The sequence below is a fragment of the Rana temporaria genome, chromosome 1, assembly GCF_905171775.1.
Source record: "Rana temporaria chromosome 1, aRanTem1.1, whole genome shotgun sequence".
In the NCBI taxonomy this organism is placed as follows: Eukaryota; Metazoa; Chordata; class Amphibia; order Anura; family Ranidae; genus Rana; species Rana temporaria.
In genome coordinates, this window is record NC_053489.1 from 130898086 (window position 1) to 130916452 (window position 18367).

Genomic DNA, 18367 nt, shown 5'->3' on the forward strand with positions numbered 1-18367 from the left:
GGGCTATTTGATCACTAAAACTGTACAGGGTGGTAACGACTGCACCAATGCTAATCCGGTTAGATTTATATATTGACAAGACACTCCTGCCACTAGACTTAGTTCAAGTAATGGTCCGATCAGAAAATCAATTTTAGCTCCTCTCCCAACACTGGGTGGCCTGGATGTGTTGCAGCCATAACATATTTTCCCTATACATACAATTTATCCCCATTTTGCCATTATAATTGGAACAACTAGTCAACAGTTCTCTCTTGTCGATTGACATCTCAAGATAATACATTTTTTGTTGGTTACAAAAGTAAAGAAAGACAAGGCCTATGAAAATTACCTCTTTTGATCATTTTCAGAGTAGATATTTCATTTTTTTCTAAAGGTTCATCAGCTTTTTCTTCAGTTTTGGCATTATTGTCTTCAGAATCAGATTTTGGCAAGCAAGGAATATGACATGTTATTGACTCAAATGAAGTCCCTGGGATAGCACTGTCAGAACTGTTTCTTGGTGATGTGTTGTTGCTTTCCTCAGGCTCGGGACACAGGTTCCCATCAATTTCCTTTACATATGTATCCTCCGGTACATTGGTTTGGTTTTCCATCAATAGGAAAGCTTCAAATGTCTCAGAAGTCTGTGAAGAAATATTCTTACATGCCAATGGTGTCTGGTCCTCGAAGGAGCTATGAATTTTATATTCTCCATCTGGTTCTTCAACATCAGATACAGGTGTCAGTACTGAGTCCCCATGAACCATGGAATACTTAAAGTCTTTTAGAGGTTCCTTTTGAACCCTACAGGTTGTTGCATCATTGTCACCTTGAATTAGCACCCTTTGGTCTAAGTCTCCAGTCACCACTGTTATAACAGATCCTCTTCTCTTTTTGGTTGTACTTTCCATATCTGGACTCTGGTTTAATTCTTTTGCTTGTTGATCTAATAGGGGAAGGCATTCAGCAGGTATACGACTACCACTGTTTTTCCCTAGAATGTAGTCCCTTGAAGTACTTCGGGATGGCGGAGTAACTTCAATTAAAACATTTTTTGTTTGTAAATCAGACAGGTCATGAACCTCCATAAGATTGTCACTATCTAACATATCTTCATCAAATCCACTCTCTGTAAGCTCTAAGTGTTCATTAGCGTTTTTTATTAGATCCTCTAGATCTTCCTCATCCACCTGTTTGTTGTCAACGTCTACATGCTGAAAAGAATACAAGGAACATCTTTCTGAGTTCTCGGTTTTATCTGGAATATCGGATTGGCTACTGTTAACATCTCCTTGCACAAAATAGATGGTCTTATTTTCAAAGGGGATCTGATCTTCATGACCATCAACACAGTCTTTAAATAGTAAAGGCATGGCAGACTTCACAAGCTCTTCTTTACTAATATGTTGTAGACGTTCATGCTCTACTGATTGTGGCATTCTCAAAGCTGAATGTTTTTCTGTGTCATAAAAAGGGTATCTTAGGTGACTGAAATTTACAAATGGATCATAGTACATTTCTGGAAGTGTTCTCCGTCTCATTACTTTGGTTTCTAGATGGTAATTGCTCATTCTCCATTGGCAGAAGTTGGATGGATTCAACTTTAGCTCTTTGTTGGAGACAAATGGAACACGACTGAAATTTGTTTTATTTGGCCCAACTGGTTCCTTAGAGTATTTCTTCCAATTCCCCAAGTATTGCAAAGGGTGATCTTCACCTGGCTTAGCTATACTTTCTCCTCCACAAACCTTGTCCTTTAACTGCCTTGGCTCAGTTTCCAACTCAGAACAAGATGACGATACTGGAGAATATGGTTCTTTTATAACATTTTTGAGAAGTAAGGCATCATCTTCTGTATTCGTATTTGGGAATACTTCCTCTTCATCAGCAAACTCTGCAGGAGGTGGAACATGAACACACCATTCTGGGCATCTATAATTTGTGCAAAATCCTTTCCTTTCATTGACACTAAAATCTGAAACAGGGTATGAACTACATGATCCTATGGTTGACCTGTAATCTGTGGTTTGGGTAAAGCCACTTCCAAATACATCTTCTGTTTTCTTTTTTACTTTATCAGATTCTATGTGAACCATTAGACTCTGGCGAACAGCTTTATAGCTGACTTCAATACCTTCCCCAATTATTTCTAATTTTATTAAAGGCTTATCACATGTGTGTTCTGTCGGTAATGAATCATTGGCATCTTTTTCATAATCAGATACAAAATCCCATATGTGATCAGCATGGTGTTGGCTCTGTTGGTGTTGCCTATCGTGATAACTTCGGCTTTTCTTAAGACATTTTCCATTGGTTATAACCACGTGAGTCCTGCTATTTGGCGCTAGTATTTTGTTTATTTCCACATTCAAGTGAACACCATTTGAAGTCACTTGTGCTGTAAATTCTCCACCTTCGGTGTCTGCTTGTTCCTCAGGATCACAGTGAAATTCATTTCTCTCACTTTGTAGTACCGTAGAGTTATCTTCCAATATCACTTTAACAAAGTTCTCTGATTTATCTAAAGGTTTTTCTGAAGGACTTGATGCTGTTTTAGAATATTCTGAATTGTGCTGAACATCCTGATTGTTCCCTTCGTAGATCTGTGGATGTATGTTATTAGGTGAAGTACATGAAAACGAATAATCATTTAATTGGTCCAATTTGCCATCTTTAGGAACCATATCTGTTTTCTGATCAGATGATTTTCTTTGGCAACGGCAAACAAAGGAAAACTGTTCATCTATGAAGCAAAGTTAAATAAGACCTTATTTATTGAGAAAACACAGATTTGTTTTTTTTTATCTATTCACATGTGTCTATGTACTACAATAGTAAGTAACATTAAATGTGTTTATAAAATGCAATCATAATGCAATTAAGATTTCCAAATCTTCTTGCACGTACAGTACAGACCAAAAGTTTGGACACACCTTCTCATTCAAAGAGTTTTCTTTATTTTCATGACTATGAAAATTGTAGATTCACACTGAAGGCATCAAAACTATGAATTAACACATGTGGAATTATACATAACAAAAAAGTGTGAAACAACTGAAAATATATTTCATATTCTATGTTCTTCAAAGTAGCCACCTTTTGCTTTGATTACTGCTTGGCACACTCTTGGCATTCTCTTGATGAGCTTCAAGAGGTAGTCACCTGGCGTAGCACCCCATCACTCTCCTTCTTGGTCAAATAGCCCTTACACAGCCTGGAGGTGTGTTTGGGGTCATTGTCCTGTTGAAAAATAAATGATGGTCCAACTAAACGCAAACCGGATGGAATAGCATGCCGCTGCAAGATGCTGTGGTAGCCATGCTGGTTCAGTATGCCTTCAATTTTGAATAAATCCCCAACAGTGTCACCAGCAAAGCACCCCCACACCATCACACCTCCTCCTCCATGCTTCACGGTGGGAACCAGGCATGTAGAGTCCATTCGTTCACCTTTTCTGCGTCGCACAAAGACACGGGGGTTGGAACCAAAGATCTCAAGTTTGGACTCATCAGACCAAAGCACAGATTTCCACTGGTCTAATGTCCATTCCTTGTGTTCTTTAGCCCAAACAAGTCTCTTCTGCTTGTTGCCTTTCTTTAGCAGTGGTTTCCTAGCAGATATTCTACCATGAAGGCCTGATTCACACAGTCTCCTCTTAACAGTTCCAGAGATGTGTCTGCTGCAAAAGGTGGCTACTTTGAAGAACCTAGAATATGAAATATATTTTCAGTTGTTTCACACTTTTTTGTTATGTATAATTCCACATGTGTTAATTCATAGTTTTGATGCCTTCAGTGTGAATCTACAATTTTCAAAGTCATGAAAATAAAGAAAACTCTTTGAATGAAAAGGTGTGTCCAAAATTTTGGTCTGTACTGTATGTATTACATCAGTAATGAAGCAAGAGGTACGTGTTCTTACTGCTACTAAAGACAGACAGATACCCAGAAAAACAAGGGAAATGGACAAAAAGTTATATATGTATATATATATATATATAAGTATGTGTATACACTGCCACCTAGTGTAACCAATTAAAGTGAAAAAATTAACAGAACTATAATATTATTGAAGTATGTATTTTACAGATATTTGGGGAACGTCACACAAAACATTTTTTTCATAGTGCTGTTAATTTTTCTATTTTACCTGGTTTGAAAACCAACATGGAGGGGCTGTACACTGATTATATCACTCAATTTGTTTGCTGGATGAACCCCTGCAGACGAGCAGCAGCACTGGCACCTGGTTTGTTACTCAGACTTTATACCCGTCAATAAAACAGGTGTTATATCAGAAAAAGCAAATGTAGAGTAGGGATTTGTAAATACAAAGGAATAACTTTGTTTTGGAATTTGATATTCTTTTACACATTCAGGATATACAGTCAGTACTTCAATGTAATTATGTATATTGCTGTTACTTACAATCATCACTGTCTGAACCTTTTCTGTTCTTGTTTTTTCTTCTTTTTCGGCTCATCCTGCCTGTGTGTAAACTTCCACCTGCATGACAAATAATGGCTTTAGGATAACATGTAAGAAAAGAAAAAGAAGGGAAGAAACTAGAAAGGAGAGAAAAATTTAATTTCTGAACATTCTATGGTCTCAAATGGTCTTATGTATACAAGCCGGAGTTCAAAGATCTTCAGAATTTGCATCTTCAGCGCACCCTTCCCTCCTCCACTTACAGTTGTCTGTATACTCAAAGATCTCAACATTTTACAAAATAAAAAAAATTATGCCATGATAATGAAGGGAAGGCATTCTGTTTTCCAATTTGTTGTTTGCCTGTCCTCTTGAGAGAAATCATGCCTTTCCATAATTCTTTATTTATGTTCAAATGGGTTGAAAAGCAAGATTCAATATACTGCATATCTACCGTATTTATCGGCGTATAACACTTTAGGAGGGAAGTTTCAGGAAAAAAACCTTCCACAGCCCCCTGCGTATAACATGCGGGCACAGTTTACCTTCTATTTTCAGGGTAAAAAAATTTGTGTTATACGCTAATAAATACAGTAGTTATAATTTAAATCAAGAAAAATGCGCAAGGAAAATAAAAAAGCAGCATTTTCGTTGCACATGATTAAATGATGGAAGTCAGCAGAGCTTCACCTTATTTACTTTAAGTTACTTTAAGTTCTTGGGGCAATTCCCCTGCCAAAATGCAACTTTTCTTGCAAAGTGAGGAGTCTATTTGCCTTCAGTAACTTAGCCCATATATATATATATATATATATATATATATATATATATATATATATATATATATATATATATATATATATATACTGTATATATATATAGGTATATATATATATATATATATATATATATATATATATATATATATATATATATATAGGTATATATTTATATAAATATATACAATTATGTAATATATAGAAAGCAAAGACAAATCATTGGAATTACTTGAAAAACATATGATGTAAAAAATTCCATGTAGAAGTGCTTGTAGATATACGGAAATTTAGATTTTTGTCATTTATATCATGTCATAGAACAAACAAACAATCGAGCCCCTTCCTACAGAATCTAGTGCTTGTGGGATAGGTGAAAAAATTTCAAATTCCCTTAACCCCCCTGACGGTAAACCCGAGCGCGACTCGGGGTTGGTTTTACATGTTAGGATCGGCAAACCCGAGTCGCGCTCGGGCTGGACGGGCTTACCTTTCGCTGGATCCACAGGCTTGGTTTACTCACCTTGTCCCTGGATCCAGCGATGCCACCCGCTGTGTGAGCGAGCGGGACCTCCTCGCTCGATTCACAGTCCCCGTGTGACGCCGATCTCCGTTCCCTGCGACGTTACGACGCACGGGGACGGAGAACGGCGCCAAATTCAAAAAAGTAAACAAACACATTACATACAGTATACTGTAATCTTATAGATTACAGTACTGTATGTAAAAAATACACACCCCCCTTGTCCCTAGTGGTCTGCCCAGTGCCCTGCATGTACTTTTATATAATAAAAAATGTCATTTCTGCCTAAAAACTGTAGATTGTCCAAAAGTGTCCCTTTATGTCAAAAATGGTTTTAGATCAGCTAGAAAACAGCGATAATAAATTATAATCACTTGCAGAATTGTGCGATAGCGATTTGCGGGGAAATTCGTCATAAAAAAAATAAAATAATGACAGCGACAATTCTGCAACTGCAAATTTCAGTGATTTTGAGTTGATTACATTATTGAATAATTTTTATTATAATTATATTATTATTTGTTATAATTATTTATAATTATTTATTATATTATAATTTATAATTTTGTTTTAAAAAAAAAAATCATACCCGGGATGCCTACAAGACTCTTGCTTGGTCAGATTTAAGTGAGTTATTTCTAAAAATTACAGGCCTACAGTATAAAACGCCAATTTCCTTGCAAAATAAATGTACCGCTTTTGGTACGTAATTCCAGACAGAATCATACCGCCAGGGAGGTTAATGGGTTAATCTTATGGCCAATTAGGTCTGAAGCAGCTACCACACGCACCTACCAAAAGTTTTAGAAATACAATAAAACAAACATGAAAGCAGCGCTACATAGCAAAACACAGTCTGATTATTCCAGGTGTGCTTTCATACAAGTGCATAATATAAAAAGTCAAAGATGAGCTGCAAACGTATTCTAAATAAGCGCCACAATATATGTAAAGAAAAAGTCCAAACAATGTGTTTGATTAACACACTGAGATGAAAAGATGTCACCAACACCTCCACACATGAAAAAATGGGGAAAAACAGGACCCCCTTTGAATCAGACTCTTACCAGAAATAACTGGATAAAAATCGTAAACACCAGAACTTTCCTTGAACACTCTCTTTGGAGGGTTTTCTTCCCAGATCCTGTTGCAGCCGGAAGGGTGGATCACACGCTAATGAGCTCACTCCAAAACAAAAGTAAGAACTCCACAGCGTAATCCCATTTAAAATAATTTATTTCATTTAAACTTTCCCCCTTTTTAGGACTTGCACCTACAGAGCATAAAATACAAACAGGCGTGTTAATATGAAATCAGCATACCAGTGGGGGACGCAGTGGTGTCTCCTACCACACTCAGCTCAGCAATCTAGCAGTAGCGGTGACGAAACGCATCAGGGTGGAGCCACACGACGTCCATTATTGACGTTAGCACGCCACTCTGGGACAGCGCTACTGCTAGAAAGCTGAGCTGAGTGTGGTAGGAGACATCAGGCACTGATTGACATCAGCACGCCACTCAACATTCATTATTGGACCTCAGCACAACACTCGGGACTGCTAGAATGCTGAGCTGAGTGTGGTAGGAGATATCAGGCACTGATGTGGAGGAGAAGGCCTGACTCACAGTCTCCACTCTAATTCATCCCAAAGGTGTTCTATTGGGTTAAGGTCAGGACTCTGTGCAGGCCAGTCAAATTCCTCCACCCCAAATGCGCTCATCCATGTCTTTATAGACCTTGTTTGTGCACTGATGTGCAGTCATGTTGAAACAAGAAGTAACCATCCCCAAATAGTTCTCACTAAGTTGGGAGCATGACATTTTCTAAAATGTCTTGGTATGCTGACGCCTTAAGACTTCCCTTCACTGGAACTAAGGGGCCAAACCTAATCCGAGAAAAACAACCCCACATCATAATACCCTCTCCACCAAATAATTTGGGCCAGTGCACAAAGTAAGGTCCATAAAGACATGGATGAATGAGTTTGGGGTGGAGGAACTTAACTGGCCTGCAAAGAGTCCTGACCTCAACCCTATAGAACACCTTTGGGATAAATTAGTGTGGAGACTGCAAGCCAGGCCTTTTTGTCCACATTAGTGCCTGACCTCACAAATGTGTTTCTGAAAGAATGGTCAAACATTCCCATAGACACACTCCTAAACCTCATATAGAGTCTTCCCAAAAGAGTTGAAGCTGTTGGGTGGGCCAACTCAATATTGAACCCTACGGACTAAGACCGGGATGCCATTAAAGTTCATGTACGTGAAAAGGTAGGCGTCCCAATGCTTTTGGTAGTATAGTGTGTGTGTGTATGTATATACTAGTAAAAATAAAAATGCCATAAAATTATCCCATAGTTTGTAGATGCGATAACTTTTGCGCAAACCAATCAATATACGCTTATTGGGATTTCTTTTACCAAAAATATGTAGCAGAATACACATTGGCTTAAACTGATGAAGAAATTAAATTTTTTTATTGGATATGTTTTATTGCAGAAAGTAAAAAATATTGTTGTTTTTTTTCAAAATTGTCGGTCTTTTATGTTTATAGCACAAAAAAAAAAAAAAAAACGCAGTGGTGATCAAATACCACCAAAAGAAAACTATTTGTCGGAAAAAAAGGACATACATTTTGTTTGGGTACAGCATTGCATGAACGCACAATTGTCAGTTAAAGCAACGCAGTGCCGTATCGCAAAAAAATGACCTGGTCATGAAGGGGGCAGAAGTGTTTAAAATATTTTAGGGTAACACCTTAAGGATCTTGTTAAATTACAATTACAGAATGCAAATGAAAATGTACACTATATAAAAATATACAGTACTTCTAAAATAGAAGGAAAAACACAAGAAGAAATATAAGGAGAACCTATTAATCACAAGATGTACAAATTACAGAGAATGGGATTTTACCTTAAATTACCTTTGCTCATAAAGTTCTGAATTTTTAAAAGAACAAGCTTAAATTGTACATGGTTACATATGCTAAAGCAGTCTGATCTGACCCAACCTATGCTATTACCATCCAGCTGCATAATTTAAGAGTAATAGCCACAGAATTTTCTTTCTGTCCTGCTTTGACAAAGTATAGGTAATTATCCTAATAACTAAGCTGATTTGATTTTGATTTTGACAAACATGAACAAAATATGTTACAGATATGACAGTACTAGATTGTAATCTTGAGATAAAAGTGAAATAACTTTTAGAGCTGTATACAGTTGTTAAGTCATTAGCTAAACTGACTACATGAAATAATTAATTAAAAAATTAAAAATGTGAACAATGTGAACCATGTTGAAGGAAAACAAAATACAACTATCTACAAGACACGGTATAGGTAATATTAACACTAATAATACCTAATAATTACAATTATTTAGGTATTCAAACTCACCTAGATGATTAGTTAGTCCCTTAAGAAATTTCAGATAAAACTGCTAAAACACAAAAGAGAAGCCCAGTACAGGTCCAATGTCCAGCCCTTTGTATTTCTTCTATGCAGATCTATTCTTGTCGCCTAAGCTCAGAATCTGATTACCACCTTTAATCCGAGGTAGAACAAAGATGGTCTCCTTTCTTTAATCAGCCTAGTGATATCAGGCTTCCTTAGTGTACCTGGATAAACACATGATAGCAGAAGCACTGGTGGCAATATTGTAAATATTTTGTATACTGTTAATGTTACAAAAAAAAAGAAGAAAAGAATAATGATTATAATGACAATATATGTGTCTAATACTTATTAAGATAGACATTGTATTTATGGTCTCAGATCAGTATACATTTCCAAATACCGTACATTTTCAAGTTTTCTGTAATACATGAGAAGTTATGCAAACTGGCTTTGCAATGCCTAAAGGACCACATTGATCATGGCATATCTAATGCCAACATTTTTTGTTTTCATTTTCTATGGAATAAAAGATTTTTGCCATCTGTGTCTCATTATGGAAATGTTGCTTAAAGGGGTTGTAAAGGTTTGTTTTTTATTTTCTAAATAGGTTCTTTTAAGCTAGAGCATTGTTGGTTCACTTACCTTTTCCTTCGATTTCCCTTCTAAGTCTAAACGACTTAGGAAAAGGTTCCTGTACGACTTCGGGGGCGGCTCAGGGCGACCTGCATTGACTTCTTTACAGAAGTCGTTTTGCGGGTCGCCTCGGAAGTCGTCTTCAAGACGACTTGCAGAGTCGCCCCCGAAGTCGTGCCGCGGAAGTGTGAACTGGCTCTGACTTTTATATTTGAGGGAATTCCCTTCTTTATTTCTTAGGCAGGAATAAGCATCCCAATTGGAAAACGTTTCCTTAATTTCTGTTGACACCTAAATTTTCTGGATTTACCCATATTTTTATTTCTGTTGACAATGGTGATGAGTATACCATACCATTATTACAACACAGTGTGAGGTACCTGGCTTACAAAATTATTTTACTGAGATATATATATATATATATATATATATATATATATATATATATATATATATATATATATATATATATATATATATATATATAAAATAAATATATACATTTATGAGATATGCAGGTATACGTATACGTATACGTGTACACACCTGTAAAAGGGAGAAACTCTGCCATCTTAGTTGCTCACATTCTCTTGGCCTGAGGCCCACCTCCAGGAAGGAATGTCCACAAGTTCAGCCATTTATGTGTTTACTTTACATCATGACCTTCATCTCCACTCCTCCAGACCTAACATACATATTCTGCACAGTGCATGTCCAACACAAACTTAGGATAACCACCCAACTCTTCCATTATCCTCACTGAAGGTTCTACACATAGAAAATTCTCCGGATGAGATTATTAAAGGCCTACCCCAAAGGGTTCACTTCCTTGGTCTATAAGCTTACCTATCAATATGCTAGGGGTAGCCCATTCCCATCGCTCTCTGCCTTAGGTGCTTCCTGCCCTAGAATGCATAGGGCTAAACAGCTCCACCTATTGAACCCATCCAGGGTTTAAGGGCCAGTATTACTACACTCCTTTTGTAACATTGGCACATCCCTGTGCCAAGGGTACCACAGTTTTGGAAAAGTAAATCGTGTATACATTCCAACTTTTAAATGACAATTCATTCGACAAAAAAATATATATATATATTGTATAACAATTATCAACAGTTTACCCGACCGTTATTCATAACACCTAAGTTTTTCTGACCCTGATTGTCATGGGCGCCTATTTGTTTGCAAACAGATTATATGGGGGAGAAAAGCAAAAGAAAGAATCACAGGCAGACAGACTTCAAATGTATAGAATCATGAACCACAGGGTGAACAAATGATTATAAACACACATAAAACACGCTCAATAATAAAGTTATGCAAAAACAAACATTATAAAACATATACGGTACATGGAAAAAGAGGGGGACCAGGAATAGAGGGGTAGCGGCTGCTAGTACTGCAAGCTCACACAGACTATTACCCAGACAAAAATATCAATTGGACTTTCTTGGTACTGATGACATGAATCAATGTAGTAAAAATTCATTTATTATACATAAAAACATACAGTTTTAATATAAAACAGTGCTAGGACCAACCACCTCACTTAACCACTTCCCTACCGGCCCATAGTAAAATGACGTCCACAAAGAACCTCTGCCGTTCTAAGTGGACGTCATATGACGTCCTGGGCTTTGTGGGGGGATATCTGAATGATGCCTGCAGCTAGAGGCATCATTCAGATATCCTTCTAAACTGCCGGCGATTCTGCACAACGTAAGAACGATCATAGCGGCGGTTCCGCCGCTAGATCGTTCTTACAGGCGGCGGGAGGGGACATCCCCCCCCTCCCGCCGCCATCCGGTGCTTCTCCGGGCTCTCCCGTGCCATCGGGGGCCCGGAGAACGAATCGTCCGGCGCGCGCAGGAAGCATAGAGATGACTGGTGACCAGATGGTCACCAGTCATCTCTATGACCGTCGGAGGACCCGGGCGCGATGTGATGACGTCACGCCCGGGTCCCCGTAAGTAAACAAAGCCGCGATTGCGGCTGCTAAGCAACCACAAGCATGAGATCGGTGAATTTTTTTTCACCGATTTCATGCTTTCCAGCCTGGAGGAGAGATGTGGGGTCTTATTGACCCCGCATCTCTCCATAAAGAGTACCTGTCACACACATTCCTATTACAAGGGATGTTTACATTCCTTGTAATAGGAATAAAAGTGATCAAAAAAAAAAAAAAATTAAAAAAAAAAGTGTAAAAAAAGAAATAAATATATAAAAAAAAGAAAAGAAATAAAATTTATTTTTTTAACGCCCCTGTCCCCGGTAGCTTGCGCGCAGAAGCGAACGCACACGCAAGTCCCGCCGACATATGTAAACGCCGTTTAAACCACACATGTGAGGTATCGCCGCGTGCGTTAGAGTGCCAGCAACAATTCTAGCACTAGATCTCCTCTGTAAATCTAAACTGGTAACCTGTAAAAATTTTCAAATCGTTGCCTATGGAGATTTTTAAGTACCGAAGTTTGGCGCCATTCCATGAGTGTGCGCAATTTTAAAGCGTGACATGTTAGGTATCTATTTACTCGGTGTAACATCATCTTTCCTATTTTACAAAAAAATTGGGCTAACTTTACTGTTTTTTAATTTTTTTAATTCATGAAACAATTTTTTTTCAAAAAAAAGGCGTTTGAAAAATTATTGCGCAAATACCGTGCAAGATAAAAGGTTTCAATGACCGTCGTTTTATTCCCTAGGGTGTCTGCTAAAAAAACATATATAATGTTTGGGGGTTCTGCGTAATTTTCTAGCAAAAAAATTATGATTTGTACATGTAGGAGAGAAGTGCCAGAATAGGCCTGGTATGGATGGGTGTATAACTGCCCGGTATGGAAGAGGTTAAGATACAGAATTGTTATTACAAACGGAAACCGTGGGGTATCTGAGATTGTGAGGAGGAGTCATAGAAGAACCTCTACTGGTTTCTCGGATGACCGCTTCTTCAGGAGGTAGTCTGTACAATAGATGGCAGAATATCAAAAACTAGCAATTTTGGTCCCCCTCTCTTTCCTAACTAATTCCGGATGATGGTACATTTTATTTTTGATTTAATTAATTCAATCTGAGGCTACACTCAAAATTTTTTGCATATACGGTACATGGTGATTTTGGTGATCAAAAAGAGGAAATAAAACAAAAACGATTTAATGCCACCTACTATGCCAACATGCCGCCTGCTATTAAAGTCCACCTTTCTTGCTGCTGCATATTTGTGTTATGCAGGTTAAACAAATTATATCAACAAAGGAAGGAAAGCTGATGGAAGAGAGCAAAAATATATGGCAATCAGAATTAGCATTAGTGCTCAGATAAGACACTATGGTGTTTAAATCTCTCAGGGCCACCGTCTGCAAGTTGAAAATCCCACATGACTCTCTCGCCGAAAATAATTGCTTTCACATCAATGGCTAGAGCGTATGACATGGTCAATCATCATACCTCTAAGCTTGTGAGTTTAAGGTTGAGCTTGTAAAAAATGAAATGCTATCGGTTTGTAGGGTTTTGCATTTGGTAAATCTCAAGAGCAAACCTAAAGTTTGCCCCTGTGTTTCTTGAAACAACATTTAGGCTGGGTTCACACTTGTCCTACAACGGTCCTACATTGGGAGCTCATGTAGCATGACGTGTGAAAATCAATGTTTCCCTATGAGAGCTGTCTTAACTGGTCCGACACAAGTCGGTCCGACTTTGAAACTACTCCCTGTACTACTTTGGTCCTACTTTGATCCTACATCAGCCCATTGAATATCATTAAAGTAGGATCAAAGTAGGAGCCTTGTCCTAACCATCCGACTTTTGACATCCGACTTGTGATTACAGCAGCAGTAAAAGGAATTTATCTCACTCTGGGATTGTTTTGATTGGTCAAAGAACAAGTCAGACTATCACAAAGTCGGATCAAAGTAGTATCCTGTTCATGAAAGTAGGATGGATGTAGGACCAATGTAGGATCAATGTAGGACCAATGTAGGACCAATGTAGGATCAGTGTAGGACCAATGTAGCAGAGCAAAGTAGGATCAAAGTAGTGTAGTAGTGTGAACCCAGCCTGAAAGGGACTTATGGTTTTGCCTATGTAAAAGAAAAAATATAGTAGCTCTTCCCTAAAGGGTGACTCATGGCACCACATCCCAAACTTTCTAAATTACAACACCAAACTATGTAGCATTGGAGTTTTGGATGTGTGGTTAAATATAGTAAAACATACATGTCCAATATCTTAAAATAAATATGTTTTTCAATTGCATCTAAAATGTTACATTAAAGCGGAAGTCCACCCAAATGTTTTTTTTTAAAGCCAGCAGCTACAAATACTGCAGCTGCTGACACACTTACCTGTCCAGTGCACCCACGATGTCGGCAGCTGAGGCCGAGCAATCGCTCGGTTGCCCCCGCAGCCATCCTCGGTGAGGGAATCAGGAAGTGAAGCGTTGCGGCTTCACTGCCTGATTCCCTACTGCGCATGCGCGAGTGGCTCTGCCCGTACTCACTTGTCCCCGCTCTCTCCTGGGAACAGTGTCATTCCCAGGAGATAGTGTGGGGGGGGGGGGGTGTTGCGTGACTCCCACAGGAGTCTATGCACGAAAGTGGGTGCAAATACCTGTTTTAGACAGGTATTTGCACCCCCTCGCCCCGAAAGGTGCCAAATGTGACATTGGAGGGGGGGGGGGGGGGTTCCAAAAACCGGAAGTTCCATTTTTGGGTGTAACTTCCCTTTAAAATAGAAATAAATACCGTATTTATTGGCGTATAACACGCACAGGCGTATAACACGAACCCTAACTTTTGGAGGGAAGTTTCAGGAAAAAAACTTTCCACAGCCCCCTGCGTATAACATGCAGGCACAGTTTACCCTCTATTTTCAGGGTAAAAAAGTGAGTGTTATACGCCAATAAATACAGTAAGGCCTCGTACACACGATAGGTTAACCAGAGGACAACGGTCTGATGGACCGTTTTCTATCCACTAAAAAACATATACAGTCATGGCCGAAATTGTTGGCACCCCAGAAATTTTTCCAGAAAATCAAGTATTTCTCACAGAAAAGTATTGCAGTAACACATGTTTTGCTATACACATGTTTATTCCCTTTGTGTGTATTGAAACAAAACAAAGAAAGGGAGGAAAAAAAGCAAATTGGACATAATGTCACACAAAACTCCAAAAATGGGCTGGTCAAAATTCTTGGCACCCTTTCAAAATTGGGGATAAATAAGATTATTTCAAGCATGTGATGCTACTTTAAACTCACCTGGGGCAAGTAACAGGTGTGGGTAATATAAAAATCTTACCTGAAAGCAGATAAAAGGGAGAGAAGTTCACTTAGTCTTTGCATTGTGTGTCTGTGTGCTACACTAAGCATGGACAACAGAAAGGGGAGAAGAGAACTGTCTGAGGACTTGAGAACCAAAATTGTGGAAAAATATCAACAATCTCAAGGTTACAAGTCCATCTCCAGAGATCTAGATTTGCCTTTGTCCACAGTTCGCAACATTATCAAGAAGTTTGCAACCCATGGCACTGTAGCTAATCTCTCTGGGCATGGACAGAAGAGAAAAATTGATGAAAGGTTCCAACGCAGGATAGTCCAGATGGTGGATAAGCAGCCCCAAACAAGTTCCAAAGAAATTCAAGCTGTCCTGCAGGCTCAGGGAGCATCTGTGTCAGTGTCAACTATCCGTCGACATTTAAATGAAATGAAACGCTATGGCAGGAGACCCAGGAGGACCCCACTGCTGACACAGAGACATAAAAAAAGCAAACACAAAACTCAGGCTGCTTTTATCATATGCATCAGAGAACTTGTCAGAAGTTATCAGGCTGATAACAGAAGAACGGGGCAGGAGACAGCTACAGGACATAGTGCTTTGAAGAGAGATAAGAAAACACTTCAGATACTGTATATGTGCCCAGCTCAAGTTTCATGAATCAGGTTTACATCCACTTGTTTATAATGCTATAATTCAATTTAGTATTTGTTTTTCTTCTTAGTTACAACGCAACACTATTTATATGCAGGTGTAAACGGACAGCCGGGTCTGTTTACATCTGACCACCCACGGCTGTGTCCATGTCCTTTTGCATAAACAGAGCAGACTACAGTTTGCCAAAATGTACTTGACTAAGCCAAAATCCTTCTGGGAAAACCTCTTGTGGATAGATGAGACCAAGAGCTTTTTGGTAAAGCTCATTTACCTCATAAGGCATATGGGAACAATCCAAAGCCTTCACTCTAGGTTCCCAGAGATCATATATCTCCAAGAGGTCACCAGCTGAATAGACCAACCACAACTCTACATATGGGCAATCATGCAAAAAGAACAGAGATGCACCTCTGAATAGTGTTATAAGTAAAATGTATTTATTTTAAAGCATTTACACTTACAAGAAGTTTAAATCAGATGTGAATACAAATAACCCACCATGTCCGTTTACACCAGACTGCCCTCTGATCCGCCTACACAGAGGGGAATGGATCCCCTTCTGTTTTCTCTTAGCGGACAGGATTGTATTGGATACAAGTCCATTTTCGCCTGCCGGTCCATAGGAATACATGGACCAACCAATCAGGTCCACCTAAAAAACTGACAGACAGACCTGACTGTTTGGAGGGGGCCTAACCAGGGCTCAAAATGTCAAGTCTTGAGCCACTAGCCAGGCCTCAAGGGTTACTCGCCACTAGTTGCCCCACCCAACCCCTACCCCGCTCCGCCCCTAATTCTGCCGCTAATCACGCCCTCATAAATTATCTCGTGAAATGTTTTATGCAGAATTAAGTCACAAAAATATATATTAACAACAATCAGTTCCCCTCAGCACAGCCTCACCTGTGCCCATCAATGCAGCCTCACCATTGCAGCCTCACCATGCTCACCATTGCAGCATCACCTTGCTCACCATTGCAGCCTCACCATGCTTACCATTGCAGCCTCACCGTGCTCACCATTGCAGCCTCACCGTGCTCACCATTGCAGCCTCACCATGCCCCCATTGCAGCCTCATCGTGCTCACCATTGCAGGCTCACTGTGCCCACCATTGCAGCCTCACCGTGCTGACCAATGCGGACTCACAGTGCCCCCATTGCAGACTCAACGTGCCTTCATTGCATACTCACTGTGCCCCCATTGCGGATTCACTGTGCCCCCATTGCAGATTCACTTTGCTCCCTTTGCTGATTCACTGTGCCCCCATTGCAGATTCACTTTGCCCCCATTGAAGACTCACGTGCTCCCATTGGCGGCCAGATTATGACAGTAGGAAGAGGAGAGCCATGGGATCGCAGAGCTTACATTGAAATTTCCTCCACTCTACTCGCTCCCACAGCCCCGCCTCCTCCTGACCCCACGCCTGTGATAGACAGAATGCGGGGGTCCAATGCTGATATGTGTATATGTGTTGTCTATCACAGTGGCATGGGGTCAGGAGGAGGCGGGGCTGTGGGAGCTAGCAGAGCGGAGGAAATTTCAATGTAGTTGTAACAACATGCTATACCGCTCTCCAATCCCACGGCTCTCCTCTTCCTCTATGCTCTCTGCCATCGGGGTGATCGCTGGGAGAGCGTCTTGCGATTAACCTGCCATCGGTGCTCGCCCCCCCCCCCCCCCACTCCCAGGCAGCCCAGCTCCTCGCCAGACCTCATTTTCCACTCACAAAATGCGTAAAATGCAGAAAATTTGAGGTCCGGGCCTAACATTGACTTTCCCTTTTATCTGCTATAATAATATTGCCAAAATGAATAGCGGAAATGTTGTAATACGAGAAAATCTACTTGGAAAATATATTGTTCATGTTAAATCTTTAATGTATTACTTTTCAATATACCAAAATAGACAAAAAATAATTAATCACTTCAGCCCCGGACCATTTTGCTGGTCAATGACCGGGCCACTTTTTGCGATTTCGGCACTGCGTCGTTTTAACTGACAATAGTGCGGTCGTGCAACGTGGCTCCCAAACAAAATTGGCGTCCTTTTTTTCCCACAAATAGACCTTTCTTTTGGTGGTATTTGATCACCTCTGCGGTTTTTATTTTTTGCACTATAAACAAAAATAGAGCGACAATTTTGAAATAAAATTTATATTTTTTACTTTTTGCTATAAAAAATGTTTTCCTCAGTTTAGGCCGATACATATTTTTCTACATATTTTTTGTAAAAAAAATCGCAATAAGCGTTTATTGATTGGTTTGCGCAAAAGTTATTGCGTCTACAAAATAGGGGATAGTTTTAATGCATTTTTATTAATATATTTTTTTTACTAGTAATGGCGGCGATCAGCGATTTTTATCGGTACTTCGACCTTATGGCGGACACATTGGACACTTTTGACACATTTTTGGGACCATTGGAATTTTTATAGCGATCAGTGCTATAAAAATGCATTGATTACTGTAAAAATGTCACTGGCAGGGAAGGGGTTAACACTAGGGGGTTGAGGAAGGGGTTAATTATGTTCCCTAGGTGTGTTCTAACTGAAGGGGGTGGACTGACTTGGGGAAATGACAGATCGCTGTTCATACATTGTATGAACAGACGAACAGTCATTTCTCCCCCTGACAGGACCGGGAGCTATTTGTTTACACACACAGCTCCCAGTTCTCGCTCTGTAACGAGCGATCGCG

At 39.5% G+C, this 18367-nt stretch overlaps 1 protein-coding gene across 2 annotated transcripts in view; it reads right to left on the reverse strand.

The window, feature by feature from the left end:
- LOC120931504 overlaps positions 1–4504 on the reverse strand; it is a 120322-nt gene extending 115818 nt beyond the window's left edge. For both annotated transcript variants that reach the window (XM_040343035.1, XM_040343026.1), the window contains exons 1-2: positions 4410–4504; positions 332–2725 (exon numbers count right to left, since the gene is read on the reverse strand). In XM_040343035.1, the coding sequence (XP_040198969.1) occupies positions 332–2725; positions 4410–4464 (2449 nt within the window). In that variant the 5' untranslated portion in view covers positions 4465–4504. The remainder of the gene's footprint in view (positions 1–331; positions 2726–4409) is intronic.
- Between the last annotated feature and the right edge of the window lie 13863 nt (positions 4505–18367).